At 39.4% G+C, this 23361-nt stretch overlaps 3 protein-coding genes and 1 long non-coding RNA gene across 5 annotated transcripts in view; all 4 read left to right on the top strand.

The window, feature by feature from the left end:
- Positions 1–947, top strand: part of LOC104960107 (uncharacterized) — a 1300-nt gene extending 353 nt beyond the window's left edge. Inside the window, exon 2 of the long non-coding RNA XR_799952.1 lies at positions 462–947. This is a non-coding gene — a long non-coding RNA (uncharacterized lncRNA). The remainder of the gene's footprint in view (positions 1–461) is intronic.
- Positions 948–2445: 1498 nt separating this feature from the next.
- myo5c (myosin VC) lies at positions 2446–13856 on the top strand. Of its 2 annotated transcripts, none has more exons than XM_010788065.1 (40): positions 2446–2562; positions 2876–2986; positions 3082–3253; positions 3339–3483; positions 3561–3717; positions 4032–4175; positions 4259–4340; positions 4450–4557; positions 4644–4750; positions 4826–5091; positions 5178–5259; positions 5357–5497; positions 5582–5704; positions 5834–5917; positions 6020–6151; positions 6265–6362; positions 6469–6555; positions 6637–6748; positions 7500–7711; positions 7798–7963; positions 8056–8202; positions 8286–8450; positions 8566–8662; positions 8744–8807; positions 8919–9196; positions 9282–9345; positions 9432–9512; positions 9636–9816; positions 9918–10011; positions 10089–10152; positions 10569–10737; positions 10816–10900; positions 10982–11080; positions 11195–11349; positions 11605–11694; positions 11829–11979; positions 12059–12344; positions 12567–12741; positions 12832–12912; positions 13035–13856. In XM_010788065.1, exons 1-40 carry the CDS (start codon positions 2536–2538, stop codon positions 13185–13187), a joined length of 5235 nt encoding a protein of 1744 aa, XP_010786367.1. In that variant the 5' UTR covers positions 2446–2535; the 3' UTR covers positions 13188–13856. The 2 variants fall into 2 exon arrangements, with proteins under 2 accessions (XP_010786367.1, XP_010786368.1); XM_010788066.1 differs by having other exon boundaries at positions 8922–9196.
- A 421-nt stretch (positions 13857–14277) lies between these two features.
- Positions 14278–18759, top strand: gnb5a (guanine nucleotide binding protein (G protein), beta 5a). Its single transcript, XM_010788068.1, has 11 exons — positions 14278–14527; positions 15094–15230; positions 15393–15434; positions 16153–16229; positions 16321–16453; positions 16783–16926; positions 17020–17111; positions 17356–17404; positions 17492–17588; positions 17867–18033; positions 18135–18759. The coding sequence occupies exons 1-11, from the start codon at positions 14392–14394 to the stop codon at positions 18144–18146; spliced, it is 1086 nt and encodes a 361-aa protein (XP_010786370.1). The 5' UTR covers positions 14278–14391; the 3' UTR covers positions 18147–18759.
- Positions 18760–19718: 959 nt separating this feature from the next.
- Positions 19719–23361, top strand: part of ap4e1 (adaptor related protein complex 4 subunit epsilon 1) — a 13214-nt gene continuing 9571 nt past the window's right edge. The window contains exons 1-11 of the mRNA XM_010788078.1: positions 19719–20024; positions 20873–20944; positions 21063–21186; positions 21364–21437; positions 21512–21633; positions 21733–21892; positions 21975–22141; positions 22249–22322; positions 22412–22534; positions 22618–22727; positions 22815–22954. Coding sequence (XP_010786380.1) covers positions 19884–20024; positions 20873–20944; positions 21063–21186; positions 21364–21437; positions 21512–21633; positions 21733–21892; positions 21975–22141; positions 22249–22322; positions 22412–22534; positions 22618–22727; positions 22815–22954 — 1307 coding nt within the window. The 5' untranslated portion in view covers positions 19719–19883. The remainder of the gene's footprint in view (positions 20025–20872; positions 20945–21062; positions 21187–21363; positions 21438–21511; positions 21634–21732; positions 21893–21974; positions 22142–22248; positions 22323–22411; positions 22535–22617; positions 22728–22814; positions 22955–23361) is intronic.

Here is a 23361-nt window from a genome sequence, read left to right on the forward strand (position 1 = left end):
TTTTTTTTTTTTTTTAAATTTATTGAACATGTCAGAAACCAAACATACAGCAATAATAATATATATATATATTCTTTTTTTTCACTCATAATAATAATTGTAATTAAAAAATACATAAATACATTCTCAAATAGTCTCTGTCATGTTCAACAGGGGCAAGAAGAAGCTTAAAAACTCGTTTCTGGTCCTACGCCCTCTAGCATACATTTTCCTTATAAATAAAATATTAGGTCATCGTCATCAGCGACATGTTTGTCTTGTTCATTTGTTTGTTTGCTTTTTACAAAACAATCAGAAAGAAATTACTTTTACAATTACAAGAAATAACAAATGGGATTTTACAGGTCCTGTTCCTAACATTCATGATGTGGCTCCTAAATCATACTTTCAGTTTAGATAGACTTGTACAATATTTCATATGTTAAGTAAGGCTTTTTATAATCTGCTTTTTCACATTTTAGAACCTTTTGAAAGACAGAGACGAGTCGTCCACTTTGATGATGGACACCAAAAAGATCTTCTCCGTCTCCCTCCCCTTCACTCCCTCCTCTGTTGCTCTGGAGACCATCCAGATCCCCGCCAGCCTCAATCTGGGCTTCCTCGCCCGCATCTAGACCAGAAACCTCTGAGACTGAATTGTGTTTACGAGAGGAGAAACACCAAAGTCTCTACACGTTGTAATGTCACTGATTACTGCAGAGCTGCTGCAGAATTAGACGACTTTGTTTACATGCATCTATGTTATAGCTTTTCAGCACTGCACAGCCAAAGACTCAGAACTGAATGAATCTGCAAGAAAAGTGTTTTTAAGGTCATCTATTGCTAAAACAGGTATTCACAATGTTCCTAATATAAGATATAAGTAAGGACATTTGAGAAATTATAAAACATGCAAGTTTGTTGGGATAGATGAATGTATGCTAGGACTGTTTTGATGGACAAATCTTTAAAAAAAAAAAAATAACCATGAAGTTAAAATTGTATTGTGCATTGGATTTAAATGTTAAAATGTCTGAAGATGAGATTCTGTTTTATTTCTGTAACTTCATATATTACTGTAACGACTAATATAAAATGTGTATTTTACAGTTCTCAATATTGTCTGTAACATCAATGGCTGGCTTTTCAGAAAGATTGTTTTGAAGGGCTTAACAGAACAACACAAAGAGTTTCACTACTTCAGAAGTTGCTTTGGATCTGGTTTCTCAAGCTCAGTGGGGTTTGTTCGAAGTTCAAGAAACAACAGGGAGTCCCACATTGAGTTTTTAGAATATTTAAATGATGTTTAAGTATTGTCTTTGTTGACACTAGCACACTCACTGTTGTAATGATCAGTCGTGTTATCAGGTATAGGCCTACAATGGTAAATACTGTATGCACACTCTAATCCTCATCTATTTGTCAAATGAAGCTTGAATCCACTTTTTAGAGGAAACTGTTTGGGGATGTAGGATCTAGAAAATGTATATGCAGTGTAGTGTAACTCTTTTCTCCCAGTCTAAAGTGATATCTGGACCGTACATGCAGCAAGAGCATGTCATTTTTTCCTTGTTCATCATTGCTCTGTGTTTGTGAATACCTAAAAGTTCGTAACTGATTAATCCATCTTTTAAAAGCTTCAGACTGTGCACACCAGGAATGTGTTTCCTTGTAGAAGTTACAACCCTGGCATTCCCACTGTTTCCTCAACAAGTGCAGTTATATTGTAAAACTCGTATCATAACCATGTCATATTTTCCATTCTTTGCTCAAGTCCTTGTGGTCAAGCAGTGGCTGAAGTGCATCCTCATGGTGAGCTGACAGAGGATCAGCATCCGGTTTCTATTGTTGTCAGAATCCTTGAAGGAACACTCCCACTCTGTCAGCCGCTGTCACAAGACGAGCGGGCGGAGTCTTCAGTCAAAGTCCGCAGCAGGTGAGCGACTGTCAAACAGGAAGAGAAACAACTGCAGCAGGAGGGACGAGGCCTTCAAAAATAAAAGCATCAGGTTTGTCACTTTGAGATTATTAATGTTATCGCAGCCTCAATAATGTTCACTTTTTACGTCTCAAAAGGAAGCAATGTCTACTTTCAGAGGTCCAAATAGATGAGGGTATCCATTATTTTACAGAAAAATAAAAGAGTAATGAAAAAAGTGTTAAATATAAATGTATAACATATTAATTTCTTCTCCTTGTAACTCCTCAAATGTGTCTTCCAAACACATTTTTACAGATCAGTTTAGCCCCACATAGCCTACATACAATTGAACCTGTCAGACAGCCATACATTTTTTTGCCATTTAAAACAAAGTATGCCTTAATAGTGAAATACAATTTATACTAAATTTCAAATGAGATATTTTGGCCATTATTTTGAAAGTTACAACCGGGTAAGCTAAGTAAATATATCTCTCTTGACTCTGGTGATTCTCGCATAGTTGTGAACTTGTGAGGGGGAGGGAGAGAGTTCGTTGGTAACCTGGAAAGCACAATGATACAACAGCTGATAATTAAATATACTGACAAAAGAGGCTAAGACAATAAAGATTAAACATGGCTCTGTTGGAACTCTACACCGAGGTAAGAGAAAAGTTACATGTCTGTGATACTATAGAGAAAATAATACCTTAATGTAGTTTCACAAAAACATATGGAAACTTTCTCAGGGCTCTGGCAGGTTGCAGAGATATAACTATGAGGAAGCTGGATTTATATTGTCATATAACTGTTTTACTTAACTTTTTAAATGTCACCTGAATCTTTATTACTTGTTAATAAAACTGTACTGAATGTATGAATGAGAAGTACATCATTACATTTACAGTGTTATTTGTTTTAACAACTATTGTAAACATTAATATATTTTTAAATTGTAACTTTTAAAACTTTCCAGTACAACAGAGTGTGGATACCAGACGCAGGTCATGTGTGGAGATCAGCTGAGATTCTGAAAGACTTTCATCTTGGAGATAATGTTCTTGACTTGCTTCTTGAAGATGGCACTGTAAGTAAAACGTGACTAATAAAACATACACATGCAACTGCAATGGATTTATGATGGTGGGAAGTGACAGCTGACTTTACATAATCTCTGTACAGGAGAACCACTACCCTGTTGACCCGGCAAAACCACAACTCCCTCCTCTTCGCAACCCGGACATCTTGGTGGGGGAGAACGACCTCACGGCTCTCAGCTACCTGCATGAACCTGCAGTCCTGCACAACCTTAAAGTGCGCTTTGTGGAGTCCAAAATCATCTACACCTACTGTGGTACTGTCTCCTTTCACTGGCACACTTTATATAAGCACTACAGTGTGTGTGATCCTGGCTCAGTTTACTGTTTCCTCATTTTCAGGTATTATACTGGTAGCTGTAAATCCTTACAAACAGCTTCATATCTATGGAGATGCAATCATTCATGCCTACTCAGGCCAGAACATGGGAGACATGGACCCTCACATATTTGCAGTGGCAGAGGAAGCATACAAACAGATGGCCAGGTAAATAAAAGCTGGTTTGATCATAAAGTAGGATATACAGTCTAGTTATAGTTGTATATATGTTTTTTTATTATCAGAAACCATAAGAACCAGTCCATCATCGTCAGTGGTGAATCTGGAGCCGGGAAAACAGTGTCTGCTCGGTACGCTATGAGGTACTTTGCTGTTGTAAGCAAATCTGGAAGTCAGACTCGAGTTGAAGACAAAGTTCTGGCATCCAATCCGATAACAGAGGTATGTTTTAGTAAAATCTCCAATAAACAATAGTAATGACTTTATATGTACAGAACTTTTTATACTAAAAGTACAGCTCACAGTGCTTTAAAAAATGGCATTATTTATTTTGTATTTGAACAGAGCTAACAATAGCTTATTAAGTTGGGAAAGGTTGATAAATGGGCAATGTTTCAGTACTCTGACAACGAAAAACGTATATGTAGCACTCAATTACTTTTTAAGACAACTTATGGTGAGCTAGATTTAAGATAATTGATATCCTTGTGAGAACTTCAAAAGAGAAATGATGACCTGAGGGGATTTTCTCTCAGGCAATAGGAAATGCAAAGACCACCAGGAATGACAACAGCAGCCGTTTTGGGAAATACACAGAGATCGGCTTTGACAAGCGGTATCGGATCATTGGAGCGAACATGAGGACCTATCTCTTAGAGAAATCCAGAGTCGTTTTTCAGGTAGTGTATAAGATGAAAGATGTTGTTAGCACATTCTTTATAGTATATATCTGATCCATAACAATAATACCTTTGTTATTCAGGCAGACAACGAGCGAAACTATCACATCTTCTACCAGATGTGTTCCTGTGCTCACCTGCCTGAGTTCAAGAATCTAAAACTGTGTGAGTGTCTGTCCTGAGGGTTTATTCTACAGTCCAATCTTACACATTTTCATTGTATAACTGTATTATAAGATTGTATGATGATATGATCATATATTCCTGTAATCAGTGAGTGCAGAGGAGTTTGCGTACACCTGCATGGGCGGTGAGATCACTATTGAAGGTGTGAATGATGGGAAAGACATGGAGGAGACTCGGCGGACCTTCTCACTCCTGGGTAAAAAAAAACACGTAATCTGTCAGACTGTAACTGGCTTTAAGTGTGGCTTAATGTAACCTTGCTCTCTCTCTCTCCGTCTCCAGGATTGATGGAGGACTTTCAGTCAGATGTGTTCAAAGTGTTGGCAGCAGTTCTGCATTTGGGGAATTTGGAAATCAAAAACTCTGGAGATGGAAAATCATCAGTTCCAGTGAGTCCCAACTTCTTCAGCTATGCATTTTGTTTATGAGGTGAGATCTTAAAATATGGTTTCCATATCTTCCAGCCCAGCGATCCACACCTGGCAGTCTTCTGTGAGTTGCTGGGTGTGAGTGCAGAGTGTTTGGCTCGCTGGCTGTGCCACCGGAGGATTGTTCTGGTGGCGGAGACGGTGGTGAAGCCGGTGCCCAGAGAGCGGGCAGTAAACGCCAGAGATGCCCTAGCCAAGCAGATCTATGCTCACCTGTTTGACTGCATCATCAACAAGATAAACACAGCACTGCAGGTTCCAGGAAAGCAACACGCTTTCATTGGTGTTCTGGACATTTATGGGTACTTCAGATACATCACTTTTTTTTTCAGCTGCTTGATGATTCAGGTCACTTTAGTTGCTATTTTTGATTTTTCTCTGCCCTCAGGTTTGAAACATTTGACACCAACAGCTTTGAACAGTTTTGTATCAACTATGCAAATGAGAAGCTTCAGCAGCAGTTTAACTTGGTAAACTTCACACTCGTCCCAAATCATTGCAAAACACTGCATACAAACCTTTATCCACTCAGAGGGTCATTCTCTTGTCTTTATTCATTTCAATCAGCACGTGTTCAAGCTGGAGCAAGAGGAGTACATGAAAGAGGACATCCCATGGACGTTGATAGATTTCTATGACAACCAGCCGGTCATTGACCTGATTGAAGCAAAGATGGGGATCCTGGATTTGCTTGATGAAGAATGTTTGGTAATTGAATGGATGTGATGAGAACTTTAACTATTAATGTTTGTTTTGTTCTGCATCCTTGACATATTTCATTTGATTCCACAGTTTCCTCAGGGCACGGATCGAAGCTGGCTGCAAAAGCTCTTCAAATATCTCGATGCAAACCCTCTGTTTGAGAAGCCCAGGTTATCAAATGAGGCGTTTGTGATTCAACACTTTGCTGACAAGGTCCAGCCCAATAATCCTTAGGAACCCGTTTCACACATGATTTAGCAACAAAGTTACTTCTTCTGTTATACATTAATAAGCCTCTTGGATTCCTGATTGATTTGTATCTCTGTGTTTGAACATTAACAGGTGGAATATCAATGCAGAGGCTTTCTAGAAAAGAACAGAGACACTCTCTATGAGGAACTGGTTGACATTTTGAGAGTCAGTGAGGTAATCAAAGGCCCTTTTTTATTTTAGCTTGTCATCTGTGTCATGATTGCCAACCAATGCAGCTTTCTTTTTCTAATGGTATCGCATTTCTACTTCGTTCAGTTTCCTTTTGTGGCCAACTTTTTCCAAGAGGAGAAGCAAAAACCTGTGACCACTAAAGTTGTCAAAGTGAGGCCCGCCAGACCCGGAGTGAAACCAGCCAATAAACAGCAGAGAGCCTCAGTGGGAGATAAGGTGAACATGTTTACCTACTGTTGCTGCTCACTGGAGATTAAACTCCCTCGGTGAAGTTTCCATAATATTCTGTATTTACCAAGGTCATTGTTTCCTTTCTCTCCTTGTTATAGTTCTGCAGCTCCCTCTCTTTACTGATGGAAACACTGAATGCTACCACCCCTCATTATGTGCGCTGCATTAAGCCCAATGACGAAAAGCTCCCATTTGAGTGAGTGCTGGTTAAACTGTGTTTGACACCATCCACTGTGTGTTCTCCTAAATCGTTGTGCATGTTTGTGTCTGAGGTGTAAGCGTGTGTTTGCTTGTTTTTCCAGATATGACTCCAGGAGGGTGGTGCAGCAGCTGCGAGCCTGTGGAGTCCTGGAAACTATTCGTATTAGTGCACAGAGCTATCCCTCCAGGTGACTCTCAATTATATGAGACTCCCAGAAATATGTCCAAATGCTCATGTTTTTAAAGGCAAACATGTTTTTTGTCTGCAGGTGGACATACATTGAGTTCTACAGCCGATACAGTATCCTAATGTCACATCAGGAAGGAGACCTCAGTGACAAGAAACAGACCTGCAAGAACGTGCTGCAGAGGTTGATTCAGGTTAGACGCCTCTTTTTAAGTGTTCTTTTTTGCTTTATTTGAAGTGGGGCGGTATGAGGTACTTATGCATAGTCAAGAGGAACAGGCAAGAGTATCGGCAAGGAAGTAAAACTGTCACGATCTGTCTGTGTTGCGTTTTGTCTTGTCTTTTTCTGTCTTTGGTTTCCTGTTTTATTTTGAAAAGTGTTCACCCCCTGTCTTGCCTGTTGCTTTCTGTCTGTTTTCCCTCCTACCTGATTACCTGATTGTGTTCACCTGGTGTTGTTTGATTAGTCCTGTGTGCATTTAGGTTCTGTGTTTTCTGTTAGTCTTTGTGAGTTCCTTGTTGTTGTTGGACTGTGTTCACTGGGTAGAGTTCTGTCTTTGACATTTTGGCCTTGGGATAAAGGTATTTTTCTTTGAAATCTGCATTTGGGTCCTGCCTGCTTCACTCAACCCTGACAGAAACAATGTAATGCTATCAACGGGAGGGAGCAAACGGGAAACTGCCACCGTTATATAATCAACTCCCCTTGCCAGCAGAATCCATTGTGAAAAAACAGTTATTATACCATGCAGACCACAGGGGATGCTGGTCTATCGCTGCCTCTGTTGCTTAGCTTGTTCATATCTTGTTTATATTATAAGTCACAGTATAACACAAACAAACTGATCCATCCCACATTAAACAAACTTTTAATTTAAATGCGTCGTTCTCATGCAATATTGGGCACTGCTTGTTTGTTTATAGCTGTTGTGGTTTGATCTCTAGGACTCCAACCAGTACAAGTTTGGTCGGACAAAGATCTTCTTCCGGGCTGGTCAGGTAGCTTATCTGGAGAAGCTGCGTCTGGACCGGCTGAGAGGAGCCTGTGTGACCCTGCAGAAACATGTCCGCGGGTGGAGCAAGAGGAGGAAGTTCCTGCGCATGAGAGAGGCGGCCATCATCCTGCAACAGTACATCCGGGGAACAAAGACAATCCGGTTAGAGGGCTACAGTTATTTCTTCCTGCATGCCTTCCTGTCGTGTAAGTCAGGTTTATGACATGAACGTCCACTTGTTTTTGCAGTAAAACAGTGACTGCTGCGGCTCTGAAGCAGGGCTGGGCAGCGCTGGTGATCCAGAGGTGCTGGAGAGGTTACCGCATGAGACAGATCTTCAATTTAGTCCGTGTGGCCACCGTCACCATCCAGTCCTTCACACGAGGCCGGATTGCCCGTAAACTCTACAAAAAGGTCAGAGAGAGGTTGATTATTTATTTATTTGATATGGTGACATTACCAAGTGTAACCACATGGGATTCATGCTCTGCTAACTCTCTCCTCAGATGGTGGAGGAGCAGAAAGCCCTGATTTTACAGAAGTATGCCCGAGCATGGCTGGCACGGCGGCGTTTTCAGACCATGCGTCGGCTGGTGATCAACGTCCAGCTCTCCTTCAGGGTGCAGCAGCTCAGGAAGAAGATTGAAGAGCAGGTAGAGATGCTTCCAAGGTTATTATCATTATCAGATGTGGCTTTTTCTGACGAGGATATATCTAACTAATTGTCTACGTACAGAACAAAGAGAACCGTGGACTGATGGAAAGACTCTCCAGCTTGGCCAACTCCCACTCTCACACCGTGGACAGGCTGCAGGGTCTGGAGGCGCAACTGGAAAAATCAACCAACCAGAAAGTGTCTTTGGAGGCCAGAGAGAAGAAAGTGAAAGAAGATGCTAGCCAGGTTAGTCATGAAGTTGATGCTTGAAATCGAATACAGTAGTTGGTGTATTTGCAGCATTTAGTTTGGTTATGAAGTGTACTTCAGGAGCCCTTTTAAAGCAGTTGTATTCTATCAGCAGATAACAACACAGCTTCAGAAGGAAATAGATGCACTCAAACTTGAAAAGCAGAACTTGGAGAAAAAGTTTGACGCTTCTTCCAAAGAAGCCAAAGGTAAAAGGGGTCATGATTCTTATACATGCTATCCTTATTGTAGTTCGTACCACATTTGTAACTAGTTCAACACTCTAACAGAGAGCTTTGACCATATGAAGACGAATCTTCAGGAAGAGAAGGAACATGAAGCAAGGTTTAGAAAGTGAGTCATGAATGCATCTTTTCTACAGCACTGATCAAATATTTGTTTAGCAAAAGCACATTGTGGCTCTGTGGTTACATTGAATACGTTGGGTGATGAGTTGATTGTTAGCAGAATTGCAGAGAACAACATTGAGATCCAGAGGATTGACAACGAGAAGGAGGTGGAAACTCTGAAAGAGGGGATTAAGAGATTGAAAGAGGAGAGAGTCAGCCTGCAGAGAAAGATCGAGGAGGGGGACCAGGTGAACGCTGAACTACAGGAGCAGGTCATCCAACTCACCAAACATGTCAAAATCATTCCCGAGCTACGGAAGGATCTCAACAACCTGCAGAACCAGAGAAATAACATGGACCGGAAGATGAGAGAGCAGTCAGAACATGCCAGAGGTACATACCTTCAGTTATGAAAATAATACCTACAGTATTACACATAACTACAAACTGATGATGATCCCTGAATATCTCTTTGCAGCTAAAATGAACGATATCACGAGACAACTTCTTGGTGGTGTCGTTGAAGAGAGCGGTCTTTTGGGGTAATCCAAATATTTGAGGTTTTTATTTCACACAGTTGTTCCATAGCTCATTTAGGATTTTAATCTCACACATTATTTCTCTGAAGGCTAACTCCAGACGACTCTGAGAAGAACTGTGAAGTTGAAGATTTGCTGGCAGCCTTTGATGGTCTACAGAAAGCGACCAGGTCTATATTGACTGACGACTGTAGCAATCCTCTCACTTTATGTCTGTATAAACAGTTTTGTGCCTGTTTGATAAACTTGTTTACCTTTGATCCTGTTTGACATGGTTTCACCTTTTGTGGCAGAATCCTGGAAAACCACCAGAGGGAGCAGAAGGAGGGCTATGAGACCCAAGTGGAAGGCTTTAAATTGAAAGTGGACCACCTTGAAAATGAGAACAGCAAGTTGCAAAACCTGTTCCAGGAGAAAAGTAATGTCAACGAGAACATTCGCCAAGAAGTGTCCAGGCTCAGCAGCGAGAACTCAGTGCGTAATTAACTTCTTGGCCACATTTACTTTCTTGGTATAGATGGGGTTCGGAACATGCTGTCATTTGTGCTTTTTCTCTTATTTAACGTGATCCACAGATTATCCCGGAGCTGAAAGTTCAGGCTTTAGAGCTTCAGAGACAAAAACAAGATTTGGAGGCCCATGTAGAGGAGCAGAGCAGAGAACTAACAGGTACATCCGTTTCACTTTGAAGCTCTTTTGCACATTCCTTGTTCTTTTGTTAATGTTTTTTTGATGTACTCTGAAAGACAAAACTGAGGAGATCACAAACGTGCTTCAAAAGAAGATTCAAGAAGAGAGCTCACAACGGAGGTAAGATACTTGGATTGATGTCGGTTTATTTTTTATTATTCTTTATTTATTTGGCGTCACATTATAGTACAAGTACAGTTTTTCAAATCATATATTTTTAGAGACCCGAAAGTGACAAATGAAATAGCAAACAAAATTAGTCAAAGTAAAATAAAAACGAAAAAGTACACAGGGGTTGTTTGAAATAGCAAATGTCTACACATGTACATATGCATACATATCAACATACATTCAATACACATACACACATACATGTGACCATACATACACATCTATACATATACATTCAATCGGTGTATAGAAACAGTCAAACAAGGGATGGTCGTCTTTGGAATATAACCAAGAAACCAATGTCGGTTTCTTGATTATAGAAGTGATGGTAATTTCTGAGTCGGCCTGATTTTGTTGCTCGTTAGGCACTTTGAGGAGAAAAGTGAAGAGCTGGAGGAGTTGAAGAGGGAGCTCGAAGGCAGAGTGGAGGAGCTGGGAGACGAGAACGATCACTTGAAGAGACAGCTGCAGATGGAGAGCGAGGCCAAGAGCAAACTGAGACAGGAGACTTCACAGTTAACCGCTGACAATATGGTGTGTGTGATACAATGCAAGTGTCCGAATGTCTTGTATGAAAGAAACACTTTAAACACATCCTGCTTTTCTTTTCAGGACTTTGAGGAGCAGCTCGACCAGAAAGACAGATTAATAAAGAAGCTACAGAAGCAAATGAAAAGCCTTGAAACATCACAGAGAGGTAGTAGCATTGTGGCTTGTGCTAACGTTTCATACAATTAATTCACCTCCTCCATATTCATCTCTGTTATGGTTGTCACAGCAAAGCAAACGTCTGCGCCTGCAATCCCTAAAGACTTCCTCGGCATGTTGGAGTACAAGAGAGAGGATGAATCCAGACTCATTCAAAACATCATTCTGGGTATTCGTCCTCTGCATTATTCTACATTCATTTCGTGACTTTGTCTGCCCTACTAATGCTAATAGAGCAGGAATACATTTGAACTACAGCAAACTTGATACATTCTACTCATAGATCTGAAGCCCAAAGGTGTGGTGGTCAACATGATCCCCGGGCTGCCGGCTTACATCCTCTTCATGTGCGTGCGCCACACCGACTACCTCAACGATGAAGTCAAACTCAAGACTCTCATGAATGGAGTCATCGGTGCTGTCAAAAAAGTCATCATGGTGAGATTGAGTTTCATGTCATTAGCCTTTATCTTGACTGTGGATTTGCTAAACTAATAATGATTATGATCCAAATGCTGTTATTAATAATCCTATCTAAGATTAGTTAGCCTGATTGTATGCAGTTGTTTAATTTAGTATTATTAATTCATTTTGTGATATTGATAATGTGCAAAGGATAAACAGCTACACATTTAGAAAGAAATCATTTGTTTGGCTGCTGAAAATTAATGAAAGGACAATTTTTCATTTCAGAGTCACCTCAAAGACTTTGAGTTGCTGTCCTTTTGGCTCTCCAACACGTATCAGCTGCTCAACTGTCTGAAGCAGTACAGCGGGGAGGAGGTCTGTCTTCACTGAACTCACGCTGGTTACACTGTTGTTGTTGTTTTTGTTGTTGTTTTATCTGTTAACAAAGTCTTGTACAGTAGAAATTATATTTTCACTTTCTCTTTTTTTCTTTCTGTTTTTAAAAAAAGGAGTTCCTAAAACAAAATACTCCTCGCCAGAACAAACACTGCCTGCTGAACTTTGATTTGTCTGAACACAGACAGATTCTCAGCGACCTGGCCATTCAAATCTACCATCAGTTCATCTCAATCATGGAGAAGACCCTCTCTCCTGCAATTGGTATTTCCTCATCAGTTCCTCATTATCACATTTGAACCGTATTCAACCTTAAGTGTGCTGCTTTACTTTCTCCTGATAGTTCCTGGTATGTTGGAGCACGAGAGTCTACAAGGGATTTCCAGCATGAAGCCGACGGGTTTTAGAAAGCGTTCAAACAGCATCTATGAAGACTCAGAGACACACACCATCTCCTCCATCGTTCAGCAGCTCAGTGTCTTCCAATCCACCATGAGCCAGCACGGCATGGAGCAGCGCCTCATCAAACAGGCTGTCAAACAAATGTTCTACCAAGTGGGAGCGACCACCCTCAACAGCATCATGCTGCGCAAAGACATGTGCTCCTGCAGGAAGGGGATGCAAATCAGGTGTGTGGTTGTTTTTTGATAATAAAATAGTATTGATACAAAATAGTTATAGTGGGTGCCAAGTAGCTCACCTGGCGTAGAAGGATGTCCCTTGTACTAATACTGATATAGGTTTCAATTCAACCAGCAGCCTGTCTATCTTTCGCGGTACTAATAAAGCCATTAAATGCCTAAAAGAAAATACAAAAAATATATTATTTCATAGCTTCTCTGTTTGTGTAGGTGTAACATCAGTTACCTGGAGGAATGGCTGAAGGAGAAGGAGCTGCAGAGCTCGAATGCGATGGACACTTTGAGGCCGTTGTCTCAGGCCGCCTGGCTGCTGCAGGTCAACAAGTCCACCGACGAGGACGCCAAGGAGATCACCGGCACATGCACTGAACTGAACCCCGTTCAGGTACTTCATTCATTTTCGCACCTGCAGTATTTCTGTTATATAACAACACCCAGCTTCACACTGAAACAATACTCTCATTCAAATGTGCAGATTGTCAAGATTCTGAACTCCTACACCCCCATTGATGATTTTGAGAAAAGAGTGACGTCGTCATTTGTCCGAAAAGTTCAGGTGAGCTTGATTTGGTGATTTTCAATTTAGCAAGTTTTTCAAATGTGAAATAGATTGTAATGTCTTCTAAGACTTGCCATACTTGTACTTCACTAAATATGCTTATCTGCTCCTTGTTGCAGTCGTTACTACAAGATCGTGACGGGTCCACGCAGCTGATGCTGGACTCAGATTATCGTTTCCAGGTCACGTTTCCTTTCTGCCCGTCCGCGCAGGCCCTGGAGCTGCTGCAGGTCCCCAGCAGCCTCCACCTGGGCTTCCTCTCCAGGATCTGACACAGATCCTGACCTTTCACTCCTCATGACTGATTCATAGTGCAGGAACCTATGGCTGTGTATGTCATTGTATATATAAATATGTAAACACTTTAAATAAACAGTATATAGGTGTAATAGAAGTCATGTCTCGCAATACATCACCTCCATAAGGAAATATATTTTCTATAGATTCTTATATTTTCAAGCATTTATTTAGTTCGAACTGCAACCATATATTCTCATATTAACTGAAACCTGCAGAAAATGAACCAGCAACTCTTGTTTTTTTTAATTGATTCGGTGTTTCAATCTTCTCTCAATAAAACCCCCAGCCATTCCCTGGTTTTATCTCCTTCAGTGTTAAGATTTGTACTTGTCTCTATGTTACTTCACTGTTACCTGAATTCAGCTCAATACATCTAGAAAAAGCAGCCTTTAATAATACTTTTCCCAACATAAAGGTTTAAATGCTGCTTAAAGTCTTTCTGATGAGGTTAGCCAAAGTAGCCAAATTGAAATATATAGGAAGTCTCATACTGACATATGATCCAACTAAGGACATGACCTCAGCGCTTTCAGGCGCTGTTAAAGTGTAAAAGGAAGTGGAAACAATAAAACAGTATTTAAATAATTAATTCAAAACAGAGGATTTCATAAAATGTTAATCTATTTCTTTAAAGATTCGTGTAACAGCTATTAAAACATGTTGAATAAATGTTTCCATTAAAAATAAATGTTTTTATATGTTAAAAACCTGGAGTGTATCTGCTGCTTTGTTTTTGCATCACTGACAAACAGTATTCAGTTTTCCATGTTGGAAGATTTTAAATAATTAACTAAAACAAGAGTATATAACATAATATATTTTTAAAGATACATTTCTTGTTACATCTATTTAATATGAAAACATGTTTGCTGCATAATTGATTCCATAAACATATTTGCCTTATTTATCTGCTGCTGTGATTTTTGAATCAGCAACAAACAGTATTGGGTTTTCCATGTCGGAACTATTTAAATGCATTATTCAGCGGCAGAGTAGTGGAGCTGCTGAGGATGCAGCAACAGCATCACCAGGATGCAGGACCCTCCTCCTCCTCTTCCTCCTCCATCTGGAAACCGGAGGAGCATCTTCTCCCTGTGACGTCATGACAGCAGCATCAGCTGTTAGCTCTGCTTTAAGCCTTTTCGCTGCCGATCGCTGCCTGCACAAAGGAAATATATGAGATCCCCTCTCATCCCTGAAATGGCGACACAGGAGGTACAGCTGAACGAGACTCTCGTGCATCTGAAAACGGAGTCGGAGACGCTGAAGTCGAAGCTGGAGGAGGAGAGAGCGAAGCTGCACGATGTCGAGCGTGAGTGCTGAAAATGGAGAGGCCTCGAGTCTCCGCTGCGCTCAGTGTGACGGGACGAATCACAGAACAACATTCATTATTAGACACAAATATGTTCTATATGGATTTGTTTACGCCCACTTTGACAGAGGCGTTAATGTGTCTGATTGTTATTGACCTGGTAGGCTTGACGCTTGACGGTACCTGAGATATTTGACAGGGGACCTGAGAAGGCTGTTTGTTTGCTTCCCCATTTCACAGCCCACTGCTATGTTGTGCTTTTTGACCAATCATGTCTCAGCTTGCCATAATGGAAAATAAGCTGTAGGAAATAATCACAGAAACAGTCTCTTGTTATTGCTTCATGAGATGCTCACATGAGCTATTTGAGGACATGATTATGCAAAGATGAAAATATTGCTCTCTTGATGGTTGGCCTAATCCTTCTTGCTTCTGGACAAATTAATCCAGGATGTAAACAATGTTTAATGTACTGTACATTGTGTGTGTGTGTGTGTGTGTGTGTGTGTGTGTGTGTGTGTGTGTGTGTGTGTGTGTGTGTGTGTGTGTGTGTGTGTGTGTTACAGTACATCAGGTGGCAGAGAAGGTGGATGGGCTGGGTCAGTTTGTGATGAAGACCCGGAGGACTCTGAAGGGCCATGGAAACAAAGTCCTGTGTATGGACTGGTGTAAGGACAAGAGGAGGATCGTGAGCTCCTCTCAGGTAACACACTCTCTAACACTCTTTAAGCTCCTGCTGACTTTTATGCTTTAGTGATTAGTCCATATTTTCAATATCTAATAGTTTGTTTGAGAGCTGGCTTAGAATTGCATGTGGCCTACAGTACATTTGTTTTATATCAATCTTGTTCTAATCTCTTTGCAGGATGGGAAAGTGATCGTTTGGGATGCTTTCACCACCAATAAGGTAATGTCTATTTTTCAACATACCTATATTTTATTACAGAACCCTTTTAGTAAAATGTTGAGGTTTTTAAGAAAATAATTTTCACAAAGTCAACCACTGTTTTTCATTTTCTGATCTATTTATTTAAAAAAAGATTATGCAACAAAACTTTGGAAGTAAAATATGACATACAAAGAAGAAAACTTCATGACAATGTATGCATGCAGTAAATATAGGAATATTAGCATGTTGTAGCAAATATCATAAAGCTCTTAAGCATTATAATACACTATTATTTACTCTAAATTAGCGACACCTTATCAGAGGTTATGGATTTTGTGAGGAGTTTGACGTAAGAGGGATTTAAAAAGTTAGATTACTTTATTAAAGATGTTTTCTTTTTATTAACAAATATATGTAACAACAGAATCATTTAATTTAACGTGACTTTGTCCAGTAACTGCAAATCTGAAAAGACAACAGGCACATATTAACGAATATGTGTGTGTAAATAAATAGCTTTGAAAATAAAGTTAATTATAAATTCATTAAAAACTGGAATGTACTGTAATAGTGATAGTAAATTATATTTAATGTTACATTTTTGCTTCTGGAAAAACTATAACAACAATAATGTGTAACCAAAGCTTCCTGTTTTGCTGTAATTAGATTGAATTGATCTGATTCATCTGCCTGTCCCGGCGCGACTCATGCAGCTGTGTCTTTTGATATTTATTAGGAGCATGCTGTGACAATGCCCTGCACCTGGGTGATGGCCTGTGCCTACGCCCCCTCCGGCTGTGCTGTAGCATGTGGGTGAGTGCCTTTGTACACGTGATGATCCAAATGTGACTATCATCTGTCTGGATTCCCTTTGTTTTTGAATGGGGTTATCTTCTTTTTGCAGGGGCCTGGATAATAAATGCTCAGTGTATCCTCTGTCTCTGGACAAGAATGAGAACTTGGCTGCTAAGAAGAAGTCGGTGGCCATGCACACAAACTACCTGTCAGCCTGCAGCTTCACCAACTCCGACATGCAGGTGAGAATATCCATCAAACACAAAAACACATCTAGTAATTAAAATGTTTATAGAAATATCAGTTGGAAAGATAATTAAAATGTCAGCTGCTTTTCTTCCTTCCTATTTCTCTCATAATTAATCAGAAATCACTGCCTTCACTATTCCAGTGGAAGAAGCTCCCCCACTTAGTTAATAATTCACAGCAGCTCCTGGTTTTATGTCCTGGTCACATGATGTTTAACACGACAAAGACAATCCATTTATAGCACTTTGCTAGCCCACATAGACTTTTACTGATCTTCAGAGTAACCAGTTTCCTTCCTCCTCATTTTCTGCTTATGTTAAAGATCCTGACGTCCAGCGGGGACGGGACATGTGCATTGTGGGATGTTGAGAGTGGTCAGCTGTTGCAGAGTTTCCATGGACACGCAGCAGACGTGCTCTGTCTGGACCTGGCCCCCTCCGAGACTGGAAACACGTTTGTTTCAGGGGTGAGAAAACCCTTTATAGCTACTTACTATTTCAACTTTTCTGAATTATTTTAAATAGTTGGTCATATTCTGCTTTATTTTCTGTTGTTGCAGGGCTGTGATAAGAAAGCCAATGTGTGGGACATGCGCTCAGGACAGTGCATTCAGTCCTTTGAAACTCATGAATCAGACATAAATAGTGTGCGGTAGGTACTTTTTAGGTGTAAAAAGCTATTTTTTATAACGTATTTTTAGTTGCTCTGATATACAATGTTTTTGTTTGTAGAAAACATTTTTCAATCTAGGTTTAAATTGTATGCTTTAGCTAATTCATTCTAAGACGCAGTATTATTATTCATACCACCACTGGGAGTCGCTAAAAGTCATTTAAATTGAAATCTTATAAAAACAGAAGTATTTAGTCTTAAGTGTCTGTTTCTTTTTGAATAGATACTATCCCAGTGGGGATGCATTTGCATCTGGCTCAGATGATGCTACAGTAAGTATAAGATATTTACCACACAAAGTGCACTTTAAAACATTTGAAGTGATCTTATTAACATTAAAACATTGACCTTTGTTTCAGTGCCGCCTGTATGACTTAAGGGCAGACAGAGAAGTGGCGATTTATTCCAAAGACAGCATCATATTTGGGGTCTCCAGTGTGGATTTCTCTCTCAGTGGTAAGATATAAACACTGGTTTGGTGATATTATATAAGATTAGATATTCAGTAAGAGCTAAGTGTGGTAACTTCTATAAATGGCATCTTCATAATAATTAATTCAATTTTTTACATTATTTTGTTGGTTTTCTACTTTGAACCGTGTTTCTTATTGTTAAATATAATTTAGTTCTTCTTTTATGTGCCATATCTTTCATAACATCGACCAAACAGCTTAGAATGATTTATTTTGTTTATTAGAGTTAAAATGATTAATGTTTATTCTTTACTCTTTCAGGGCGGCTACTGTTCGCTGGCTATAACGACTACACCATAAATGTTTGGGATGTTCTCAAAGGAACACGGGTCTCTATTCTGTTCGGACATGAGAACCGCGTCAGTACGCTGCGTGTTTCCCCGGATGGGACGTCCTTCTGCACAGGTTCCTGGGACCACACTCTTCGGGTATGAGACGTCCGTTATTAATATCATCTGATCCGACAGCTTTGCAATGTGTAGTGACATTTCTGGGGAGGATTCTGATTGTGTTCTGTTGATTTTTCCAGATCTGGGCTTGAGGATGAAGAGGAATAAACGGTAGACAGACCTACTGAGAAACGTCAACGTTTCTGTTTGCTAGATTACAATCACAGAGATAGAGACTCAGTTTTGGTTGTACATAGGGCATATTAATAGCATTGTATATACTCCAGTCTCATGGCCACGGTAGATTTACATATTTCAGAGAGAAAATGTATCCAAATGGCACGCGCTTCTACGGTATGTTTCAAAAGAAAATTGCACAGACGTACTTAAAACTCAAGATGAAAAATGTATATTACAGAAAATATCATTGGTAGTGACTAGCGTCAGTCTAAGGTAGAAGTGACACAATAAAGTGATGTATTGTATGTGCCCACATAAAGGACATTACTTATTTAATAATTTGTTTTTTGCACACAATAAATAATGGAGGAATGTAGTCTGTAGAAGAAAATGGGATGCTAGGAACAAAACGCATCTGTAGGAAAAGCACTGAGGGTTTTTATGAAATGTTTTGAGACCAAAAATGTATCGCGATGGGAGTATTAGAAGTGAGGATGTTTAGATTGGCTTGTAAAAATAAATCAATATAAGTTATGAATAGAATTTGACATGAAGGAGCATTGGCCTATAATATTGTGAACAAAAGTAAAGAATTGTGATTTATTTATGATGGAAATATATCTAATTCCACACCCAGTGCGCCCAAGAAGCCTTGACAGCATCTCACCTGCCGATATTATTCTAAAACAAAGCACATGTTTACAGGTAACCTAAAATACATGCTGATGATTTCCCTTCCTTATGATTTTAAAAGGTTTACCTCTCATCCTTCTGTTATTTCCTGCTCTATGTGCACATTTAGTGCAAACACCCTGAACCTTTGGTCGCCCTCTAGATATTTAAATACTAATATATAAAAACATGTTTAAATTCATAGAATGTTCTCATGCAGTTGTCCAATGGCTGTAATTTCATATTTAATGTAATTATTTTATTGTAGTTAAGTGTACAGTTAATAAAGGGACTGTTTATTAAAGTATTACAAAACATAATAAACTGAGTTTTGAATATTATCCCTTTGTATTTATTGTTCTCTACCTTATTGTATTCTTTTAGTTTATTCTACTGATCTATTTTAACTTTTCAGCCACTGTTTCTGTTTAATGCACTGGTTAATTTAGAGTTGTTGTTCTATTTTGCTTCCATAAAATGTCATCTTTCAGACAATAAGAACAAAAATACACATTAAGGTGTCTTTTTTTAATTTGAGTCTATGCTTTTTTAAAGGTTATTGCTGGTGACAGGATTATTTACGAAGTAATAAAAAGAGATATCCAAAAAATCCCTCCTGTTCAGATCTCTTTTCTGGAAATCCATGCAAATTAGCATTCATCATTTGCACATTTAAACAAACAATTTAATGGGTAAGGTAACTTATGTAATGTAAGTAATCGAACGGGAAACGTCATGTTAATATCTATTAGTTAAAGAGTTGACCAATTCCCTGTTGTGTCTCCCTTGAAGGTTTACATAAAGTTCCCTAAACACAAACGGAAGTGACATCGCCAACCAGCCTTGGCCAGTCTGCTGATTCAAAACAATGGCCGACTTGCAAGCTAGCATTTTACCTCTTATGATATTTTTAACTGTTTAACAATAGATTTTCCCTGACTCTGTTTACGAAACTCTTACTGAGATGGATAGATGATTAAATAAGTGTATTAAGAAAGAAACAAAACTGCTTCCAGGACCCTGTTCTCGGTGACAAAATGAGCGATGTTGTGGAGAAAACCCTGACAGCTCTGCCGGGTCTGCTGTCTCTAGACTCCCAGCCTGGATCCAATAAACTGTCCTCCAGCTCGAAGCTAGGAAACCTCATCAGAGGGGTCACCGAGCTGACCTCCAAACATGTGAGTCTTTCCCCAAAAACTGGAGCTTAGGAGAAATTAGATGTGTGTTGTTGATCATGTGCTCTAACGTTAGCTTAGGGCTAACTAAAAAAAGAGGCATTTGTGTTTTAATCTACTTACTGAATGGCTTTTATATCCTGTTTCTATTATATTCCTTACGTGTTGGAGTGATTTATAGACAACCTTTCTGTTGTTGTTATTATCACGTGCTACCACAGGTGAAATCAGAGCTGGGACTATTTTTAAAACTTGTTATTGCTGGTACGTTCACGTGCTTGTTATAAACCCAGATATTTTAAGTGTGTTAAGAGTCAGCTGCAACTATGCTTTGCATTCACACACTGGGTTGCAGAAAGGTGAATCCTGAAGGAAAATATGAACGTTATTAAAAAGTGTTGCTGCTGTTCTTATTCTAAAGTCCTTGGTTTTGTAGTTTCCCACACACACCTGAACGCACCAATCAGGAATGAGTTACACAGTCAATGTTATTAACTAGACATAATAACTAATGTTCACTTTGAAGCATTGTCTATCGCTTAAGTCACTAGAACTTGTCTTTCATTGTACACCAGCATAACATACTAGGCCAAGAAAACGTTTTTTGTATTTGTTTTGGTTGATTTAATAACAACTTTATTTTAAAATATTTTTTAAATACAGATCAGACTATGTCAGAGATAACATCACCAAATAATATCTCACTTAATAACGTCACCACAAAAGTTGTTTAATACTTTTGAGATTCTGATATGTAGTTCATCAGCTGAAGTATGTCATTTTGATGGTCTTATCAACATAAACAAGCATTTTCTCTGTATGTGATAATAATTGTGTTACTCCTTTTACAGGAGGAGGAAAAACTGATTCAACGTGAGCTAACATCCATCAAAGAACAGGTTTCCTCCCCCAACACATCCATGGTACAAATCTCCTCTTTTTCCAATTTGATTTGGTCACAAATAATTGAAATAGGTCCATTGATGTCTAAAATGATAGATGTTTTTGTTCACTTCTTCCTTGTGTCATAATCTGATTCAGAGGCAGATGAAGGAGCTCATGGTGAGAGCGATCTACTGTGAAATGCTCGGCTATGAGGCTTCATTCAGCTATATTCATGCCATCAAACTGGCTCAACAAGGCACCGCTCTGGAGAAAAGAGTCGGTATGTTCTTTTGACATTATCACTCATTCGTGTTTTTGCAATACTGACTACATCTCATGAATAGCATCTTTTTTAAGTTAAATAAGTATCACTTTTAAACCTTTTTTTGACCATAGTCCATTGCTTCTTCCTATAGTGCTTTAGGCAGAAGAATAATTCCATGCGTCTGACTTGTAGGTTATCTCGCTGTGTCTTTGTTCCTGAATGAAAGTCATGAGCTGCTTCTTCTTCTTGTGAACACTGTATTAAAGGTAGGTGTTTGGTATTACAGCATTTTGTGATCTGCTGTGTTGCCACTAGGTGTTGATGTATGTTGTGTTTCCAGGATCTTCAGAGCACAAACCTCATTGAGGTGTGCATGGCTCTAACTGTTGTCAGCCAGATGTTTCCCAAAGATATGATTCCTGCAATCCTTCCTCTGGTGGAGGAGAAACTAAACCACCCAAAGTAAGAAATGCTATCTATATACCAATATGTGTTCAACTACAACGTGAAAAATCTGCCTAAATCTTTTGATAGTAAGGGTTTCTTCTAACCTTTTTGAAGGGAAATCATTCGAAGAAAAGCAGTCCTGGCACTGTATAAATTCTACCTAATAGCACCGAATCAAGTTCAACACATCCACAACAAGTTTCGCAAAGCTCTGTGTGACAAGGACCCCGGCGTCATGACGGCTTCACTACACATCTACTTACAGCTGATCGAGGTAATACATTTTTCTAGACTCTGGACTTTCTGTTTTGATTTACTGATCCAGTTTCATCACTGGTTTTTTATTTTTCTTACAGGAGAATCCAGAAGGTTATAAGGACCTGACGACAAGTTTTGTCACCATACTGAAGCAAGTGGTGGGAGGAAAACTGCCCATGGATTTCAACTATCACAGTGTTCCTGCTCCATGGCTGCAAATTCAGCTCCTCAGAATACTGTGCTTACTTGGGAAGAATGACCAGAGGTAAATATTCATTATTTTCTCCCCAGGAATCTGCGGGTAACGCTTTGATGTTTTTGTGCTCAAATGCTTGCAAGTACATGTTTTGAGTCCGTCATTATTTTTGACAGTACAAGTGAGATCATGTATGAAGTCCTCGACGAGTCCTTACGAAGAGCAGAGATTAATCATAACATCACCTATGGTATGTGACATTTAAAATGCTGCTTTGATACATTTGGTTGTGTGAAATAATTTCAGTAATGACTTGTTGAAATCTGTTTATATTTACAGCAATATTATTTGAGTGTGTAAAATGTATTTACACAATTCATCCCAAATCGGAACTTTTGGAAAAAGCTGCAAAGTGCATTGGCAACTTTGTTCTGTCATCGAAGATTAACCTCAAATATCTCGGTAAGATTAAAATGATGTTTTTCTCCAACAATCAGGATCTCAGATGTACACTGTAGTAACTGCTTTATGAATTGCTTCTGTAGGCTTGAAGGCCCTCACCTACGTGGTCCAGCAGGATCCCAAACTGGCCCTGCAGCATCAGATGACCATCATCGAGTGTCTCGATCACCCCGACCTCATCATCAAGCGTGAGGTGAGGCAGATACTGCTGGAGTCTAGATTTAGGTGTCTTAGTATGGTGGGCTTGCAGCATTATAGTTCTCGTTCTGTTCTCTTGTAGACTCTGGAGTTACTCTTTCGGATCACCAATGCCCAGAATGTCACAGTCATCGTGGATAAGATGCTGGAGTTTCTGCGCATCAACAAAGATGACTACACCACCATTGACCTGGTGGGGAAGGTGGCAGAACTGGCGGAAAAATATCCTTTTAATACGTGTATTTGTATCTTTTGGTGGCCCACTGCTCCCAGAGAATGGAAAGAAAATGGTGAAGTACACCAGTCACAAATGACGCTGCTATACATGTTGAAATAAGAGCTTCCAACTGGAATTGCTTTTCTGATTCAAGAAGCACATTTTGCATTGTATAATTTCATCATGGAGAAAAGTAGCTTTCCTAAAAGATAAGCTTCCTAATGCACCTAAACTCAAGAGGCAATTAATCAGGCCTATTCCAACCAACATACAGTATTGTTTCAGACCATTGGAAGCTCACGATCTTGACAAACAAGCCTTTTGGTTTTTCAAATAGAGAGGGTTACAAACTCTGTTAATCATTATTCATACCTTGTTTGTTCGTATTTATTGTGTTAATGTTTTCCTATGA

This window comes from Notothenia coriiceps, unplaced genomic scaffold (genome assembly GCF_000735185.1).
Source record: "Notothenia coriiceps isolate Sejong01 unplaced genomic scaffold, NC01 NC01_scaffold00031504, whole genome shotgun sequence".
Taxonomy (NCBI): Eukaryota; Metazoa; Chordata; class Actinopteri; order Perciformes; family Nototheniidae; genus Notothenia; species Notothenia coriiceps.

What these genes read in the sequence shown, in the direction of transcription:
- myo5c (XM_010788065.1), top strand. Translation starts at nt 2,536, where the DNA reads ATGGCTCTGTTGGAACTCTACACCGAG. An exon ending in GGCTCAGCAGCGAGAACTCA is followed by an intron (nt 9,817 to 9,917) that starts GTGCGTAATTAA and finishes CGTGATCCACAG; the next exon opens with ATTATCCCGGAGCTGAAAGT. An exon ending in CCTTGAAACATCACAGAGAG is followed by an intron (nt 10,901 to 10,981) that starts GTAGTAGCATTG and finishes TGGTTGTCACAG; the next exon opens with CAAAGCAAACGTCTGCGCCT.
- gnb5a (XM_010788068.1), top strand. Translation starts at nt 14,392, where the DNA reads ATGAGATCCCCTCTCATCCCTGAAATGGCGACACAGGAGGTACAGCTG. An exon ending in GAAGCTGCACGATGTCGAGC is followed by an intron (nt 14,528 to 15,093) that starts GTGAGTGCTGAA and finishes TGTGTGTTACAG; the next exon opens with TACATCAGGTGGCAGAGAAG. An exon ending in TGTGGATTTCTCTCTCAGTG is followed by an intron (nt 17,589 to 17,866) that starts GTAAGATATAAA and finishes TTACTCTTTCAG; the next exon opens with GGCGGCTACTGTTCGCTGGC.